The 20,016-nt window shown below is 41.0% G+C and overlaps 1 protein-coding gene across 17 annotated transcripts in view; it reads left to right on the top strand.

Moving 5' to 3' along the window:
• Positions 1-20,016, top strand: part of ST3GAL3 (ST3 beta-galactoside alpha-2,3-sialyltransferase 3) — a 194,705-nt gene that overhangs the window by 54,381 nt on the left and 120,308 nt on the right. For 14 of the 17 annotated variants that reach the window (XM_065071597.1, XM_065071607.1, XM_065071602.1 and 11 more), the window contains one exon: positions 5,453-5,495. The exons of the other annotated variants lie outside the window; for them this stretch is intronic. In XM_065071597.1, the coding sequence (XP_064927669.1) occupies positions 5,453-5,495 (43 nt within the window). The remainder of the gene's footprint in view (positions 1-5,452; positions 5,496-20,016) is intronic. 17 annotated transcript variants of the gene reach the window in all.

Below are 20,016 nucleotides of genomic sequence, written 5' to 3'. Positions count from 1 at the left end.
AAATAGCCTCAGAAAAGAATGCTTTCATCAGTGAGTTTCATCACTGGAGAGGTTAAAGTTGAAAATCCTAATGAAAGGATGCAACATGAAGCCCTGGTTTGTCCAGTACTTTCATTGTTGCTCAATAATCCTGAGCGGTATTTTTGTAACCCTGGAAGAAAACCTTTCTTTTGTCCTTTTCAGTTGATCCATTACATATGACTTTTTCTCATTAGCTCTTTCTTGTCTCTTGAGCTCTAGCAGAATCGCTTTACATCAGCTGAACTTTTGCAACTGTCCATATGTGTTTTCTTAGCCTATGGAGAATGGGAGGTGTTTGACCTTTTCCATTGCAGGATAAGTCATTTTACCTGGCCTTTGCCAGAGATGTGGAACCTGCATGTGGACAGTGACCAACGCTTAGCTCAGTTGCAGACTCAGTTCCATAGAGACCAAGCTGCACTGGCCAAGGTGAAATGTATCAGGACTTATGTGTCTACCCATTTATTTGACAAACACAAACATTTTGAATAAAATAGCTGAAATTGATTGCTCTGCTTTTCCTCCTGTACTTGCAGTTACCAGTTAAACACCAAAGCAGAGCTGCATGTAGCCTTTTTTAAAAATTTAAATTAATTTTCTGTTTCTGTGGGCAAAGTTATTTGTACTGTGCTTCTAAGTAGCTGAACGCTAAAGGAATATTACTCATCTCATCAATTAAATAGTTTACGAGTAGTTTGGAAGGATAAAACCAGTGAGCCAAGTTAATTCCTGGATTGTTATTTCTGATTAGTAGCATAAGGGGAAAATTTTACACATTCGCTTGTATATAGCTATATTGGCTACAGATGCAAAATACAGTTTGAAAACGTGATAGGTTTTGTACAGTGTGCTTTATGGCTTTTTGGGTGGTCTGTATGGAGTTTAAAGACATTAGACAATGCATTTCTTGCTTGCTGCCTGGACGCTGAATTTCTGTTGGATACTTGGGAGAAATTTCCGTGCTAATGCCAGCATTGAATTTGGCACAGGATTTGCATCGTTTATAGAAATTGCTATGCTTGGCTGTACTTGTGTTCATATAATCCTAATTACGTGCTTTATTATGAAATCGTTGTCAGTTATTAGATTCTTATTCAATTCCAGTCTTCCTGGAAATGTAGAAATGCATTTTATGTCTGACCTAAGAAGGCCTCTTGCTCTTATGGGGCATGATGAAACCTTTTTTCCCATGTTCATTCATTTCTGTGCTTCTGTACACTGCTGTACCACACTGTCAGCTGGGATCTGTAGCTTCCTAGCACAAGTGAGTGTGTGGTCCTTAGATTGTCTTGCTCTCTTTTAATACTGTTGCTTTTATGCCTCATGAGCTTTTCAGTCTCTTATGGACTGAGGACATAAAGCCTTGTTCAGATTCTTCCATTATGTTCTTCTAGTGGATGCAAAGTAAGCTCTTTATCACCTTTACTCACGTTCAGCTTACTGAGAAATAACCTGTCCCACATAGCCATATAAATACCTTGTCTGGAGATCGATGGGTCAGTCATGGCCTGAGCTGGGTCACACCTGGCAATCTGGTTAGATCTGACACGTTTTCTCCAGAACCACACCTGTAGGTAGCTCTGCATTGTGCTTCTGTGCAGGGACCCGGGGGTCCTGGTGGACAACAGGATGACCATGAGCCAGCACTGTGCCCTTGTGGCCAGGAAGGCCAATGGCATCCTGGGGTGTATTAGAAGGGGAGTGGTTAGTAGATCGAGAGAGGTCCTCCTTCCCCTCTACTCCGCCCTGGTGAGACCACACCTGGAATATTGTGTCCAGTTCTGGGCCCCTCAGTTCCAGAAGGACAGGGAACTGCTGGAGAGGGTCCAGCGTAGGGCAACCAAGATGATTAAGGGAGTGGAGCATCTCCCTTATGAAGAAAGGCTGAGAGAGCTGGTTCTCTTTAGTTTGGAGAAGAGGAGACTAAGGGGGGACCTTATCAATGTTTATAAATATATAAAGGGTGAGTGCCATGAGGATGGAGCCAGGCTCTTCTCGGTGGCAAACAATGATAGGACAAGGGGTAATGGGATCAAGCTGGAACACAAGAGGTTCCGCTTAAATTTGAGAAGAAACTTCTTCTCAGTGAGGGTGGCAGAGCCTGGCCCAGGCTGCCCAGGGGGGTTGTGGAGTCTCCTTCTCTGCAGACATTCAAAACCCGCCTGGACATGTTCCTGTGCGACCTCACCTGGGTGTTCCTGCTCCAGCAGGGGGATTGGACTAGATGATCTTTTGAGGTCCCTTCCAATCCCAAACATACTGTGATACTGTGACCCCCTTATGGGGGGTCATCATGATGATGCTGGCAGGTACCAGCACCAAACCGCACTTCACACGGCCAGCAGGTCCAGGCTGGTTCTTGGTGGAAATGCTGGAGTATTTCTACCTTATTCTCTATCTGTTTTGTTCCATTTTCTCTAATATTCCAGCACTTCTTTATCACGCTGCATGACAAAGAGGAGAAGGTGTATTAGCTGGTTAATTTGGTGAGTGAGGCTTTAAACTAAGGTGATGGGAGGTGAAGCAACGTGTAGGTCAGGGCTCAGAGAGCTCACACGTGTGCCAAGGCAGGCTCTTGCAGCCAGTGTTGTCGAGGGAGGGAAGGGTAGGAGTGGGATCGCCCCTTTCTCCCACAGTGAGCTGTGCGATCAGCTCAGTCCATCTCCTCTAATCATCACACCCTGACTATGCTGTATTCTAGATCCAGTTTTGCTTGTCTTAATTTCCAAGCCAGTAGTAATGCTGTGTCTTCCAGGAGTCCCAGTGAGTGTGAGATGGCCCATGGCAAGGGCAGCATTTCCCTGCCTGCAGTGTCACAGAATGTCAGGGGTTGGAAGGGCCCTGGAAAGCTCCTCCAGTGCAATCCCCCCATGGAGCAGGAACACCCAGATGAGGTTACACAGGAAGGTGTCCAGGCGGGTTGGAATGTCTGCAGAGAAGGAGACTCCACAACCCCCTGGGCAGCCTGGGCCAGGCTCTGCCACCCTCACTGGGAAGAAATTTCTTCTCAAATTTAAGTGGAACCTTTTGTGTTCTTGTTTGAACCCATTACCCCTTGTCCTACCGTTGGTCGTAGTTTGCACATTTCACCAGTCAGTGAGTGGAAGGAGCGTAGATGCTTCTGGTTTGATGTTACAGCCTGAAAGGATCATTTACATCCTTCTGAAAATCAAGAACACACCTGTGCTTCTAGTTTGAAAGCAGAAATGTTATTTTGTTTCGTTATACTACTTAAGTTTTTTGGAAAATGCCTGTTGCAACATAGTTGGTATAAATAATTTTACAGGATTACTTTATAGCTCTGTTAGTAATCATCAGTGAACATCAAAAGCAACCACTTAAACCTAGGAAAGGTTAAATGCATGTGACAAAGAGACGGTAAATCTTATGAAATGTTGCAATGGAGGTATGACACATGTGAGTAATAATTATTATAATTATTAGTTAGAAATAATTATTACAGTGAGGTAATAAAGACTTTGGCAATGCTGAGAAAATGAGAAGGGATTCTGTAATCTTTAGGACTGTCGCCCTTCAAGTGCCTTAAAAGAGGAGAAATCGGAATTGGCTATAACCTGGTCTCGTGTGTTAGCATAGGTGCAATTGAAAGCAATATTATTAACATACAAATTGATATTGTCCAAATGCATTCCTTTGGTTGGAGATAATGGCCAGAATGTTTCGTGAAGGAAGAAGTTTAGTATGGGTGTGTTTTCTGGTGCTTTGGTTGCAAAGCTCATAAAGTACTGAGTTAGTAGAAATCCCAGGATGTTGTTGTAGTTGTGAGGTGATGTATCTCCGATTGCATTTCCTCCTCTTGTATTTCCTGTTGGGAAGAAGGGAATGTTAGCTCAAATAGGATACAGTTGATGACAGGTTGGTCAGTGGGTATAGATTCTTTAAAAAAACCCACCCATACTCGGTTGCTGTTTGCTCAGTGTGGATGTTGGTTTTGGGAAGGGTTAATAAAAATCGAAGGCATATTTTAATTTTATTTCCCAGAATGGGTACCTTCCTGTGCATGATCCTACATGGGGAGGAGGTGGGGTTGGACAGGAAATAATTTCTTGTAGGAGGAATAAACCAGGAGGAAGTTATGAGGAGAGCAGCACATGGGGTAAACACAACCATCAGTATGTGGAAGGTGGAGGAGAGACGCACAGGTGTGTTTCTGACATTAAGTACAACAGGGATGGTGGGTGGCACGTGGGTGCTGGCAGAGAACAGATAGGATGTGCCAATATCAAGCACACTCATGTTCTGCAACTTCTGTTACCTAAGTTACATCAAACATAATTCTTCCCTTGGCTCAGGAATGAAATCTTAGTGGGATTGAAGTCAATGGCACGGTTTTCACTGGCCTCTCTGGTGCAACTGCTTTGCCTTAGGTACATCTTCAGACTTTCCTGTCCTGCCGGTAAGCGGTAGCATGAAAAGCTTGTGCTTTTGTTAGGTACACAACTGCAGCAGGGATTCTGATGGTGTTTCGTAAGGAAAGCAAAGTTCTCTGTTTCCACTGAGCTCTTCCTAAAAGGCTATGAGACTTTTTCTTCTTGTTTCTCTTAATACATCCTCATCATTAGGCTCTGGAAGGATTATCTTTTACTTCTCTGTTTGTATTTTTTTAATTGTATGGTTGTGAAACCCAGTGGTTCGTGGTGTGAGGAGGGCCCTGAGCTTCACCCAACACAAGGAGGACACTACACCTTTTAGTTTCTCTTGTGTATCTCATGAATTCTAATAGTTTTATTTTGTTATCAAGTTTTGAGTTACAAGATCATAAGTATTCAAGGGTGCTGAGTGCAGAGCTTTATACAGGAGTTACAGACGCTCTAAGTGATAGCTTTGTTTCTGTAGCTGTTCCCTGTTTGTGGCATAAGCTGTGAGTTTGGGGTTCCTATTGAACATCATCACCAGAATTTGAAGTATTTTTGCCACCCTGAGTGACTTTCTCTTGACAAAGGGCTGCCTGATGACGAAATTTTGGGTTGGAATACATAAGAAATCAAGAAAAAATTCAAAACTCTACCCCATCAGGACCTGGGAGGAGTGTTTGTCATACAATTTACTGTCAAAATGATTTCTACTGCAAGCAGGAAACTTTATGTATCACTGCATGCCTGGTTTCAGTAGTGCTTTGTTTTTATGACTTCAGATATCTTGCTTAATTCTAGTGATTTCTAAATTAATGAGTACCAACACATGCTCTTGCTTTAGTATTTCCTGGAGATTCAGAAATGTTAATTCGGAAATACCTTGAAGTAACAGTAGTCTGTGATAACAGGTTCTTGCAACTGGAAAATATGATACAGCTGTTTTCAGTTAGAAATAATTATTGCCCTTCCATAAGGACCTGTTGCATTTTGGTGCCTTTTGCAGAGGAGACACTTGCAGTTTTTATGATATTGTGTCCCTTGCTTTTGTTTTCCAGAATATGACAAACTGGGCTTTCTCCTGAACCTGGACTCAAAATTGTAAGTAGAACAGTAGGACTCTTCTTTGTTTCTGTAGTTACAGATTTCTGTTGTAAGCAAATTTGTGTCACCTGGGGAGGTGACTGACCGGGCTTACACACTTCCACCTGGGACAGCCAAGTCCTGCAGCAACCTGGCAATTGCAGCTTCTTAGTCTAGGCTTGCTGGCTGGCTTGGATTGTGATTCACTGTCATAAATTCCTTAATGACTGACCAAGAGGCTGTAAATGTCCACCTGAAGCCATGACTCTGGGTATCCTACTGTTAATCTTCCAAATGAGGAAAAACGTATTAAACTTTTGAAAGCAGGAGGAATGTCGATCTGCAATTTATTGGGATGCTTAGAATTTTGTTTCCTTTCCACTTCTTTGTTAAAAATGAATACTAGTGGTTTTGTTTGTAAACTGGAGTGGGAAGAACCTCAACACAAGGTGGTGACCACTTGATACATCAGAAGAACAACAAAGTGCTGGAAGATGATGCTCATGATGCTTTTTGCCATGTATCAGTCAAATTGAGACTGAACTTGTTAACACTAGGGGTCACTAGCGACTCTGTTTCTGAGGTCAAAAGCCTTGTGGAAATTTTGGCATTGGGAGCAAAAAGGCTACTAAAAACCTTCTGGCTCTACCACTTAAAAAGGCGCTGAAGCAATCTGGTGGCTTTGAATGACTCGAGGATGCATCCCCTGTACAACCTGTCATGTTAATATAAAAACCATTTTTAAATGTTTAGGAAGTTTCATTGTACTTACATGGTGTAACATTGAAGTTTTGAGTTTAGTCTTGCTGAGCAGCTTGGAAGCTTCCATAATGAAATAGAAACCTCCTAAGTGTGTTGGGAACTGCTGTGCAAAAAATGAGAAGGTCTCTAGGTAGGAGCTTCTTTTACAGAAGAACCTGGGTACATAAACTCAACTATAGTGATTTATCATAGAATAGTTTGGGTTGGAAGGGACCTCCAAAGCTCATCCAGTCCAACCCCCTGCCATGAGCAGGGACATCTTCACCAGCTCAGGTTGCTCAGAGCCCCGTCCAGCCTGACCTGGGATGTCTCCAGGGATGGGACATCTACCACCTCTCTGGCCAACCTGGAACAGTATTTTACAACCCTCATTCTAAAAAATGTCTTCCTCGTGTCTAGCCTGAACCTCCCCTCTTTTAGTTTAAAACCTTGTCCAATTGCAACAGGCTGTGCTAAAAAGTCTGTCCCCATCTTTCTTATAGGCCCGTTTTAAGTTCTGTATTTGGATGTACCCTTACAGCACTGGGGGATGAGGTGACACATTCTTTTCAGTTTATATACACAGAAGTCAAAGCAAAGAGATTAGTCCTAAATTGTGAAGAGTATAAGTGAACTTTGAATGAACATCTTGGTGTTGCTAAGGGAAAAATAAATGGTTTTTAAGTAGTCTGGTTTTGTTTGTGGGGTTTTTTTGTTTGTTTGTTTGTTTTTCTAGACTACTTTGCGTGGTTTGTAATGTCTGATCTATTAAACACGCCCACTAACTGTCCACACACTGTTGACATAACAGCTCTGGATACCAGCCTCTGCAGTATCCAAACCGCTGCGTCAGTTTTGTTCTTCCTATTATTCCTCCTCCTGTGTTTTCTGTCCTTTTCTTTGTTGCTTTTAGCAAGTCCTGTTGAGTCTTCCTTCCTCTCAAGCCTTTGTTACTTGCTTTTTTTCCCTCTTCTTTGCTGACTTACCTCCTTCAATTACAGCTCTCTGAGACACGGCTTGTTCCTTCTTATATCTGAGTATGAGGCCAAGTGAAGCTTTTACCTGCTGGAGGGCTTCCACAACCTAAAATTTTCTTTTAAAACCTCTCCATGATAAAAATTCTCTATTCTTTTTCATTAAAGAAAGATTTTGTTGACAACTTAAAATCTATTTATAAAGCACCCTAAATGTGCATGTTTGCTTTCAAAGTAGATGAGCCATAAAGTTAGCTACTGGAAAGGCTTGTGATAAAGTTAGCATGATTAAAATACATACTATGGGGATAGGTTAAGGTGCAAGGAAAGCAAGTACCATACATAGGTGAAAGCATATTATTTTTTAACTATAATTGTCATTTGTTTGGTTTAGGTTGGGTTGGTTTGTTTGTTTCTGTTTGGTTTTGTTGCTTGTGTTTGCTTGTTCTGTGGAAGTCAAGCCGACCCTGCGGATGGGCCTGATGACCTACAGAGTTTCTTCCAACCTGAATTATTTTGATGATTTTTTTTAATTTCCAATAGCAAGGGAGCCAGAGAAAAGCTGAAAATACCATAAAACATCCTAAATGCATTTTGAAGGAAAAACGGGTGACAGCCCAGAGGAATCTGCTGCTGTTCTACAAGTTCACCATGTGTGGTCAGGGCACCAAATATGTTCTTTGAAGTACAGACTGTGAATTCAGTGGAACTTGGTGGTTAAAAATGCTTTATGTGACTCTTAATCAAGATGGTACTGTTGTAGAAGCACTTTCTAGTTAAAAAAACCCCACTTGCTCAGAGTTGAAAGGGGTAATGTGCTCTGCAGCGATGGCTTTATTGGCAGAAATAATTTAATTATGTCTCTTTCTGTGATGGAATCGTTCTGGTGGAATTTTGCCACGGATCATAACTTCATATGGTTCGCTTAATTGACAGCATGTGAGAGTTGTGCGACTTGAAGCACTTGTGGCAACAATTAGTTTTCTCTCTTAATCTTTCGTTTGTTCAAAATATGTTCCTGGTTGTGTTAGTTGATATAATTTAAACTAATGATCTGGTGGACTAACACTTTCTACAAAGGTAGATCTGCGATAAAACTTGAATGCCCTGAGTTGCGTTTTGAATGAAATTATACAAAGGAAAGTGCTTGACGTGAAGAAATATTGATGAGTCCATTTGCCTTGGCATCTTTAATTTTTTCATTTGTTACCGTTTTAGTGCCCTCTACCCTGTAGATGTCCAGGGCGTGTTATTCAGGTATAATCCATTCTGTTGTGGTTACAGCAATGTAATGATTGTGTTCACTGGTTCTCTCCAAGTTCATGGAAATGGGAAGGAGACCAGATTTGGAAAGAAAATCTGTCAGAAGTGCTTTCTCTGTTTTCTGTGGGAAATGTATGTCTGATGTGTGCCTTGCTATAGCTTTAGGGAGGCTGGTATGGCCAGGAATCTCACCTGGATGGGGGTGGCTAGTTTTAAAGGTACTGTACAGGTGTCCCATGGCAATGCCAGGTTCTGACCAGGTGTCTTGTTGCGCTGCTCTCATCAGAAAGGAGAATGGCAAGAAGGAAGATTCTTCCTTTCTGCTGCCTGTGCTTAGCTTAACTCTTCTTTGGAAAGTCTTTTAGCTTTCTAAAAAGCAGGATGGGATCCAGGTAGGGATTGTTATCAAAATACAGGGTGAATGGGAAACTGAGGGCATCTATAGGCAACATAGCTTATGAACGAGTTGTTTCCTTAGTCAAAATGAGACCTGAGGCTCCCCAAGACCAGATTAGGGAAAGAAGAGTTTTAGTTATGCTTGTACTAACCATAACATCATGACCAAAATTAGAATATTAAAACAAAATATGCTCAAAGTACACAAACAGGCCAGTTGCATCAGTTTCTCACAGGTAAAGAGGTTTCCCAAGCAACAGAGCCACATACCGTTTTTAAACATTTAAGAATAAAATCTAACATTGACTGGTTGTGTAGAGAAAAGTAGATAACACAAAAGTTACGGTACAGTTCACAGATCTTAATTCTCAGGGAGACCAATAGTTCCTGAACAATTTAAGCCCATCAATCACACTAGTGACTCAGCCAGTGGGTTATTAGGTGCCACGAAATGCCAAGATTTACAGTCGCTTTCTAACATCTGTACTTGGCAAAGGATTGCATGTTTTTATTATTATTATTATTAAATATTTATATTGTAGTAGTTCTTTGAGGCTGACCAGGTCCAAGAAACAATAGCCTCATTCACTACAAATTCTGAATAATTCTCTGAGCAGAATCTATATTTGCATTGAATGAGATTTCTGCAGGAGGATCAGCGTATGATCACGTAGTTAATTATAGCTGGTATCTTGACACATATGTAGTGGGCCCAGCTTGAAGGTTGTGTCATTGTTCTTTATTCTGTCACTTACTCCTCTGTGAATGCTTGGTTTAGTCACCTTAATGATTGCTTTGAGTTTGCCTTGGCATGTTACCAGTGTAGATTCACTTGTCTTGCGGGTGTGTAGAGCTCCTTTTTAATAATAATCTGTGTGATCTGGGGGCTCTTCCCTTGTGTTGGTTGTCCTCATGCTTCCATACCAGCTTTCCTTACTCTGCCAGCATGCTATTTGCTTGGAGCTAGGGATGGCTACTCCTGCCCTCATTTCAAACTCATCCTTCAAAACGATTTTCAAAGGTACTTGTCCTGGTTTTGTTAAAAAACAAGTTTCTCTTTTAGTGAATTTGCCTGTCAGCTAAAGCTTCATATTAGCTGCATTTTCCTGGAGAACCAGATACATGTTTTGGTAAACATAGCAATGGAATGCGAAGTTATCGCTAAGGATGGATGGACATCTCGCGAGAGGGGCAACGAGAAACAGGTGACCAAGAAACTGACCAACTATGTACAACATTCCATTCACATGAATACTTCATATAAAAGTGGGAGATCATGAGGATCTCAACCCTTTTTCGTCCCTTTCCTTTTTTCGCTTCTGCTTATGGCCGACATTAGGAGAGGACCTTGCAAGTCGTCCCTGCGAACTGAGGCCTAGTGACAGACTGAATCCAGCTCCGGTTGGCTGCAGAGTCCAGTCCAGGACTTTGGGTGCCGGCTCTGCAGTTGCTGAGACTTTCAAGATTGGTTTTGTATATTTTGTATTATTTTTTTAAAACATTTTAAATTTTCCAACTCTCTTCTCTCTGTCCTTCTTTCCCTCCCAATCGCCCGTCCTGAGTGGGAAGGGGGTAGAGGGAGGCGTAAAAGCGGGTGAAAGGAGGTTAATAATACATCTGCCAGGGTTTTTATTGTCACCCCACAATCTAAACCCTCGACAGTACTTTAACAGTTAGTTCGACAATTTAATGCTTCTAAACAACAGCCAGAAAATAGCCTCCCTTGGGTGATAGTGGATCTTTTCACCTGCTGCCATGGTCAGCTCAGAACCTTGGATGTTGAAGTGTCAGCTGATGAATGATGGAGGAAGCATCCCAGGGTTTGACTTGGACTCACTCCCTCATAAAGCTTTGCAAAAGTGAGAAGATATGTGTGAGCTCACTGCAATAAGTCCTAAAGAAAAAAAGATAGTGGGTATTACAATGTGTTAACTTGAGAGGGAATGCACGTTTTTAAAAAAAAGGTAGAAACAGGCAAAAAAGTTTGCTACCTGTCCCAATTAGAAAATGACTATGAGGTCAGTATGTTTGACCACGATAACATAATGCTAACATAGTTAATGTTCTATTACATATTTATATGGTATATATTTGATATTGTGTTCTTTGGTAATTTTTAGGCAGTACTTAATTAAAAGGAAGAATATTTCTTCCAGCGGCCTCTGTGCTTTGCTAGAGATTTTGTGATACTGTGTATTTACATGTTTTTCCAGTATTATAGAGTAGATTTGGGAGGTGCAGTGAAGATTTTTTTAATATTCATGGTAATTTCAAACTTCAAAAATGGGAGACAAAGAAATCAAATCTGGTGGGGGGGAAGAAGCCAGAAATAACAATCTGCGCCGTGCAAACTCATATGAAACTTGATCTAGACTTTGAAAAGACCGTAAAAATGGAGGGAGTTTGGGCTGGGGAAACACACAGATTGGGTTACTTCTGTTTGTTGAATTTGCTTTACTTCAGAGCTTTAATAATGAAGAACTGAAACAGAGCCCCTTCCCCTCATTTTGTTTCTAGTGTGGGAGGTTGCTTTGAAACGGACTGTGTCTATGTGTGGTACTTAGCCACTAAGCACTGTAAAAATAAGCAATAAACGTGTCGGAATGCTGGACTTGCCTCGCGCCTGCTGCTGGGGGATTTCTTTGTGCCCCCTTTCCCTCCACATTTGTCTTTTTGTATTTCTGCAATCCTGAGAGGGGAAAAAGGAGAAGTGAGAAGTCCCGATGATCTCCTGTCCTGCCTCGGCAAGAGTGAGCGTGTGTCTCACGGGCTACACGGGGTAATTCCGACCGTCACAAGCAAGAGCATCCTGGTGCTTTATCTGAAAGATTATTTCAAGGCTTAGCGTACTTCACAACATCGGGGTTTTCCTGGCGGTTGGTTATTTATTTCTCTTTAATTTCCGATTTTTATTTGACTTCCAATTCTCATCCTTCCACCTAATCTCTGCCATTGTGTACTAATTGTTTGAGAACTTCAAATATCTAAGAAAATGAACCCTGGCTATTCACAGTGATTCAATTACCGGTCTGTTTGTTGTTCATTCATCAAACCTCCCACATTTGGGTGGGATGTAATGGCCATCCCTGTTTCTTTGTTTTGCTCATCTTAGTTCTTTTTTTCCCCTTGATTTTGATCCTTTGGAATTCTCATAAGGATTTCTCACATGACTCTGTTATCTAACTTTAGGATTCCTGTGTTACACTTGGTCGATGAGGTAGATAAAGACTGTACACATCAGAATTACTGGCTACTTAGATAGAACTGATTGATTACTTGATTTGTTAAGTGCAAACCAAGTGAAAAAACCTTGTGTTTGGTGCTTTTGAAAGGGCCAGTTTCCTGAAGCTGGAAGTAATTATGAACCAAACCATGTGGGAAAAGAATGTAAAGCAAAAAATATGAATGGCTGGGTATTGTTTGGAGCAGTTTTATACTGTTTGCCCCAACAAGCTCAGTTTCATAAGAAAGAAATGTTCATGGAAAAAAAGTTTTACTGAGAGTGTAAGGGAAAACAGTGATAATGTATTAATAGAAGAGGTAGAAGTGTGCAGTAAATACATGGAGTTTTGTTCTGTTTGGATGAGACAAAAAAGTGCTTTCCTTAGTATCAACAACAAAAATTAAAGCAGTAGATACCTAAGTTTATGTGCTTTAGAATTGGGATGGCTGGATAACATTCTTGCAAGAGTTTCTGAAGAAGTAGCTGAGGACTTTTTGGACTGCTGGAGACTAGGAATAAATCTTCAAACACTAGGGGTTCTCCATATTCTTGGCAGAAAGTTGATGTGCAAATATTTTAAAAGTAAAAAGGAATGACTCACAGGCTTTTCAGCCCATTTTTGATTCTGAGCACAATAACATAATGGCAAATACAGGTTTCCACGAAAAAATAAAGTAATACATGTAGTTCCAATTAGTGTGCATAGACACTTTGTTGTTGCTGTTAGATGGGCCTGTTCTTCAAGTGGATCTCCATAAAGGTGCCTGGTGTGTGTGAGACCGACTTCTTTCTTGATACGTTCCTCTTAGGTCTTGGTTTGCACATTTTGTGTTGCTTTTACCAGTTCTTACTAGTTGTATGAAAACTGGGAAACTTATGAAGAAAAGGTTTAGGTCTTTTTCCCTCCATATCTGTAATGTGGAACACTTACTTTGTAACTCTTTACTACAGTAGCATTAACCTAAATAAATGTTTGTTTGTTTTCCTAGGTTGGATATTGAATGAAATTGAATGGATTTGGTTATCTAAGTGTAGGTCATACCCAAAACTTCAGTCGAAGTGGTTAGAAATTCTCTGTCAAGACCATTAAAGAAGTTGGTCTCATGTAATTCTAATACTGTTTACTGCAAGGAATAGATGTTCTGTGGCATCGTGAGTTTTGATATGGATTTATGTTAAAACACCAGCGTTTGTCATTCTATTCTTGCTGTCCGTCATAATGAACAAAGTACCACTTTGTGGAAACAGGTGATATGCCGCTGCCTGTCCTGAACCAAAACACTTGTGAGTTTGTTTTTAAACTGATGCAAGAGTTGGAAATCCCAAAGGCCTGTATGTGATCACCAAAGTGTCAACTCTTCTGCGCTTGCCTGGCTTGACATAGATCCCTTCTTGCAGGCCAGCGCTGTTCATCCTCCAAAGAGCAATCATCTTCCCTTTTGTTTCCCCGTGGAGATTTTTTAGGGAATCCTTATCTGAGGGTGGAATGGAAATCAAGTTTATTCCAGCATGTGAACGTTACACTGTTTATGAAGCTTGCCTCTGAAGCATGTCACTTACTCTGAAGAACACTATTGCTATGGTACCTGACACAGCGTAGTTGTCAGCTCCTCGTTTATATTTTTCTATAGCTGGCTGTGACAAAGCTTTTTAAATGGGGTGTATGGTAAGAGACAGCTTACTTTACTCAATCTGCCTCTAAATTTGTCTTCTGAATTGCTGTAACATGACCAGATGCATCAAAGCTTTGCTGTCTGTGTGTGCTAAGAATGCCGTACATAAACTTTAAGAATGTGTAATAGGTCATCAAGGCAGGGAAGAGTTTGGCAGAACAAACACATAGAGGCTTTTTGCATGCTGGGGAAGGACAGTAAAACCAAGACATACTTCTAACAGCTGTGATTATAATCTATTAGGTAAGAAAACAGATTTACATTTATGCTGAGTGCAAGCAGTAAGCGTTGTTGCTGTGCTTGAGAAGAATTGCCTAGCGGGACAGAGGATGCTGAGCTGCCAGCTAGCGGCATGCTATGAAATCATGATCCTTAGCTTTTTACAGATGTGACAGGTTGAGGAATTCATGGTGTGAGACACTGATGAAACCCCAGCCTTATAACTGGAAACCTGACTGTAAGCCTTGCTGCATAAAAATCTATTTTGCTGTTTAAAGTTCTTCCAGGACTGAAGTACCAGGTAAACTTGGATCAGGTTGATAGACCTAAAATACACTTTTTCCTTGGGGAAGCATGAAGTTGCTGCTAGCACCCTGGAAAAGTGCTCTAAAGGGACTCCAGACCTGACAAGAGCTGGTGTTGTGTGGTGCCCATTGCCATGAACACTTTGCAGCAGGAAGGTGACTTGTCTGCTGTGCCACATCAGGGAGGGAGTCTTGTAGTGGTTGTTGCTGTAAGATGCTTTGGGGGTTATGAATGTTTGAATTGAACTGTGAGGCTCAGATGAGGTTTTCTCTAGTTGTTTCTGAGAAAACCAAACAGTTTAACTTTTCATAAAACACTTTGTACTCTTATATTACACAGAAGCGCATGTGTTTCTTTCTCAGCCAAAATGCAAACAGGCAGAAATGATGCTCTGGACATGAGCTGCAGCCCCCATCCTGCTCTCAGCAATGAGAATCAGGACCACAAAGGGAGGGACAGAAAACGGACAGAACAAATCTGTGCTGTTTCTTCCTTGTCCGCCATGCAATCTGTTCCAGCTCGTTAAAAAGAGATGAACTGAAAAGCCAACAAACAAAATGTCTTTGATTTGCATATTGAATGTGTTTGGATACTTCTGTTTGATTTCAGACCTTTCACTTCCTACTTACAAATACCTTCCCCACAGCTCTTTAAGAGGGCTAATCTTGAAAAGACATAAAAAATGTGTGCTATAGAATGTTGGGTGCCTTCCTCCTACTTCTTTTCATCCTCTTTTAATGACCCTTTTTTACATCATTGAAGGCAGAAATCCCCAAAGGCGGTTGTGTCATTTCACTGTTTGAGTTGGGGACTCTGATCTGTACAGGATTCAAAGCTGTATTTTATCATTATGGAATCAGGTGATTTTGTGAAGTGTTGCTCTTTTGATCAATTAACAAGCAGGAGACGATAGGATCTGTCCTGTTGAAAAGTGAAACCTATTTCTATGCTCAGCCTTGGAGTTCTCCTTTACAGTGAAATACGGTGAAAATACAGTGAAATACAATGAAAACCACTTCAGCATATGCTCTTTTGGAGAGCCACAAATAACCTTCTGATGCAGGACTGATGTCCAGTGACGTTAAGGGTGATGTAAGATGAAGGAAGGTCTGATTAATTGGGCTGTTCACGGTTCTTTGAGACAAACTTTATTCTGTTCTCTGACTCTCATGGTTACGTATGGTAGTTTGGATCTTGTTTGGACAGTCTCTTTTCAGACAAGCAGCTGCTCTTTGAAGTGCAAAAACCCCCACGTTATCTTAGCAGAGCATTCACTAAGACAATGTGTGGAGTACACAGGAGAGGTTTTTGATCTGGGTGGCTCTGCAGCTGTTCTTACTGTTATGAGTTCTGGCTATTCTTAATTATTTACCCTAAAGCAGTGTGGATTTTTGTTAGTTTTGTGTTTAGTCACAGTACCTGCAAGTGTTCCTCCAGGTCAGTGTTACCGTCTGTATTTACAGCAAGGTTTCTGGAGGAAACATTTTCCTCCCTATATGTAGCATTCCTCTTCTTAAGACTTCAGTGCGGTACTTATTAGATTAATTGATGTCTGTTTAAATTCATGACATCTGCCTCTAATATAGGTCAGTGAAGACAGCTTGTTTTGGACTACTGCTTCAGAAAGAAGAGAGAGAAAAATTCAGTTCCTCATGGCCATATACAGCAATTTGTAAAACTACTGTTAAACCGCATTCCCCAATTGTGAGGTCACCTCTATGTACCATCTAAAGCAATTTGTTCACTGACCAGTGTTTCTTTCCTCTCGATTTCAGTTCAACCCAGAAGACCATATCAGAGTTGTCTTTTTCTTTGGTTAAGAAGAGCTAAGTTGTTGTTCCTTCCCAAGCTGTCCAGATCTTCCAAATAAACACTTAAAGGGCAACCTTTATCACAGAATCGACTGGGTTGGAAAAGACCTCAGAGATCATCAAGTCCAACCCTTAGTCCAACTCCAGTCCATTGACTAGATCATGGCACTAAGTGCCATGTCCAATCTCAGTTTAAAAACCTCCAGGGCCGGTGAGTCCAGCACCTCCCTGGGCAGCCATTCCAATGCCTGACCACTCTCTCTGCAAATAATTGCTTTCCAATATCCAGCCTAAATTTCCCCTGGTAGAGTTTAAGCCCATGCCCCCTTGTCCTATTGCTGACTGCCTGGGGGAAGAGACCAATCCCCACCTGGCTAGAACTGCCCTTCAGGTAGTTCACTATTACCTCTGCAAAGTTACCAAAGAAACTGAGAAGGGAGGGTGTCATGAGCTGTTCTTGTGAAAGATTTGCTGTCAGGTAGCTGAGAGAGATTTTTCCAAGTGGGATTTATTCCCCTAAGGTTTGGTGTTTGCTAGTTGCCTGTGAAACAGATTTGCTAATGCAACAGAAAGGGCTATTATCTTTGTGGGAAAATAAAAATGACCAGACCAAAGGTTTACCTGCTCCAGTGTCCGTTCTCAGAGCGCTCCTAGAATTGTTTAGGGAAGGAGAAGAATACACCAGTGTGAAGGGTCACTCTCCAGCCTCCGAGGGGACGAAGCTTTGCTATTCCTGAGTCAGGGATGCTGTGAGACCTCTTAGTACACATAATAGCTTTGGATCCCATCTATACATCTGGCTTCTGTAACATATTGACATAAAGAAATCTACCGTTTACCTGCATGGTATATGAAAGAAGTGCTGCCCTCTGTCAGTGTTTTACTGTCTTTAGGATGATTTTGGTTGATGCTTCAATGATATGGGAAACAGTGAATAATAAATCACTGTCGATCTTTTCTGTGGCTTTCTGCTCTGTCATTGGGCTCTCACATCCAGCTAAACACTGAGAGTTTCTCTGAAATGAAGTGTTCCATAGCTTGGCTGTGTTCTGCAATGAAATGAGCTACATTCTTTGGAAGGAAGATTTGGTGATTAAAAAAACTCAGTGTAGCCGATTTCCTCATTTGGCATTTAAAACAGCTAAACACTGGATTTTGACATTCAAATCTACCAAACTGTAGTATCCACAGACTTAAAATTGTAATTTTTACTGTGATGCTTTGAGATTTCTTTGTTCATCTTCTTTGTGTTTTGTTTTCACCACAGCTATAGGCTTTGAGCGAAGATCTTTGTTTTCAGGGGTAATGATTCCTACCAGTCTGAGGAGGGGATTCCTGGATTTAATTGAATTATTCTCATCTCTTTAGCACTTATTTATCTCTCCTGGACCTACACGGCTGGATTCATTACACTACAAATAGAAAAACACTGTTTGTGATCCAAGGAAAGCATTGCCCGTTTGTAGATGTAACAGATGAGGGTTGGTGATGAAGACTCGAGGGTTACAGCAACAAAATTATGACATTTCAATTTATCTTTTTGCATTCCTTCATTTGGCCAAAAATGGATGTGATAGGTGAGTGGTTTATTTCCCATCAGACTTAATTGGCTCAGTTTTTATGGCCCTTGTGCTAACAGTGAGATTTGAGAAAATAAAGAATCACAGCATTTTATTTTTGCAAGTTTTGAGTATTGCGTGTTCTAATATTAGGGAACACCTTCATTTCTGATTTGGGGATATAGAGTTTATTTAAATGTTCTGTAGACAGTTCTTGCAGAAAGCAGGTCAGGTAGGAATCCCCATTGACTGCTGAGAGAGTTTTTATTGACTTGTAAATGAGTCCTAAGACATCCCATCTCCACATAAGTGACTGTCCTCCCTTAGATCATCCGTGTCTCTCATCTGTAAAACCAGAATGATGATGTTTATTATTGAGGATGGGAACCAGTGATTTTGGATTTGTGGAAACTAGAATAGATGAAAGTCCAATAATATGCACTCAGGAATTATGTTAATTATCAACAAGTTACTTCATCATTAAGCTGAAAGTTTCTTTGTTCAAAGGTTAATAAATAATCAAAAACTCAGGAGCAGTCATCTTCACGTATTTTCTTTCTTTTTCTTTGTTAAACAGCTGCCTTCTGTGGAAATAAAATTTCTGTATTTCATGCTTTTTGTTTAGACTAACAATTGGTATTTGAACCAGTCGTTTTTTCCTTTCCATGTTTCTCTAAAGACACAAACAAACCCTCAAATAGACTGTTATCTTTACCCCTTTCCCGTGTCTATTTGCACACCATTCTGCCTTTCTGTGCTGCCAGTCTTAAAGGTAAAATGTAACAGAAACATAGGTTTTCAAAAAAGGGGGAAGCCTATAAAAAACAGAGGAGATCAGGATATTACTCAATTCTTGGAGGGGAATGCAGCATGAGGTCACATACAAAACATGCCATGGACTTTGCTTGGATTTCTTTATCTGCATCCTTGAATCTCTTTTTATAAACTCAACATTTAGTTTATTTACTTATTTAAAACAAACAAACACTTTATAGCCTGACAAATTGTGATTCTTTTGTCCATGAGGATCCCAGCACTTCTTTAGAACTTGATATAAGATTATTAATTGAGACGCTGCACGCAGGGTTCTGGCATCAGTGAACTCTAAGAGATGGTACAATGATATAGTCCTTTCTGATGCTTAAATCACTTGTAGCTGTATTTCCTAAGATGTTCACGCATTTAGCACTGCTGAAACTAACTTGAAATTTCTTCTTCTGTCTAGTGGTCTAATTCCAGGACAGGAATGTGTGGTGGTGGTGTTTTGGGGTTGGGTTTTTTTTTTTCCCCTAGTATGTCAAAGACCAAGAATGGAATTGAGGAAGGAAATGGGATCTTTGTGCCTTTCTTGTTTGTCCAAAGATGACATTTCCCAAAGGGTGAAGGGCATTTCCAGCGTGTTACTGGTCTGTGGCGGTTGTTGTCCCCTTGCCCAGCATCCGTTGCCATAAGGGGCAGCGTTGGCTTTGTGTCGCATCTTCATTCGGGGATGTGGAGATGGGTCATGGGTTTTGGTGGAGTGCCTTTAAAACTTTGTTTTCCTGGGCCGGTTTAATGTAACCTAGTTTTCTTCAGCTGGTGTTCTTGAGCAGTCCAAATAAATAAATAGAAGTATGTGTTGATTGCCCTCATTAAGAAATTAATTTCAGAAGGAGCCAGTGCTTAGTGGAGAAGCAGAACAGGACATTTTTTTTAGCGTGCATCGTATCTTTTCAGAAAGAGGGATTTGGGCCATCTCTACTTCTATTCAGTCGTACAACCTCCTTGAGGAATTTGCTTACATACTCAAGTAACATTTGAAAATATTTACATCCATTTAGCTGGCCACAGTGTGACAGATGCATTTCCTGTCTCTTTCAGTGTAAGCATTCTGCTTTTCCTCCTCTTTCTATCTCTCCATTCCTTTCTTTTGTTTGTTTAGTTTTCCCTCAGCTGGAACTAGAAAAATAGCAGCTATCACATGATGGGGCAGTGTAATTCTTTGAACCAAAGTTTGGAAACTTCCAGCAGCGTTATAATCAGAGCTCCTTAAGCTTTTGTCTCAGCGTTTCCTAAACCACGCTGTGTTCCTGTTGGACGTGGAGCTCCAGCCGCTCACCAAGAGGAATGTTCATCAGATCATCTTCTTTCCATAGCATCTCGTGCTTGAGGAGATTCTGCCAGTCCAAATGACACGGTGATCATGTCATTAATTATAAAAGTCAGATATGCAAAGGCATTTTTCAGTCCCCTGCTGTTACTGTGTATGGGACATGAGTACTATGTAGGTGAAACCTGCATTTGTTTTTATTAACAGAAGTCATGACCATGAGCCAGCACTGTGCCCTTGTGGCCAGGAAGGCCAGTGGTACCTGGGGTGGGTTAGAAGGGGGTG

Source organism: Columba livia, chromosome 8 (genome assembly GCF_036013475.1).
Source record: "Columba livia isolate bColLiv1 breed racing homer chromosome 8, bColLiv1.pat.W.v2, whole genome shotgun sequence".
NCBI classification, from domain to species: Eukaryota; Metazoa; Chordata; class Aves; order Columbiformes; family Columbidae; genus Columba; species Columba livia.
Note: the sequence above shows the minus strand (reverse complement) of the source record. Positions and strands in the feature narration are given on the sequence as shown.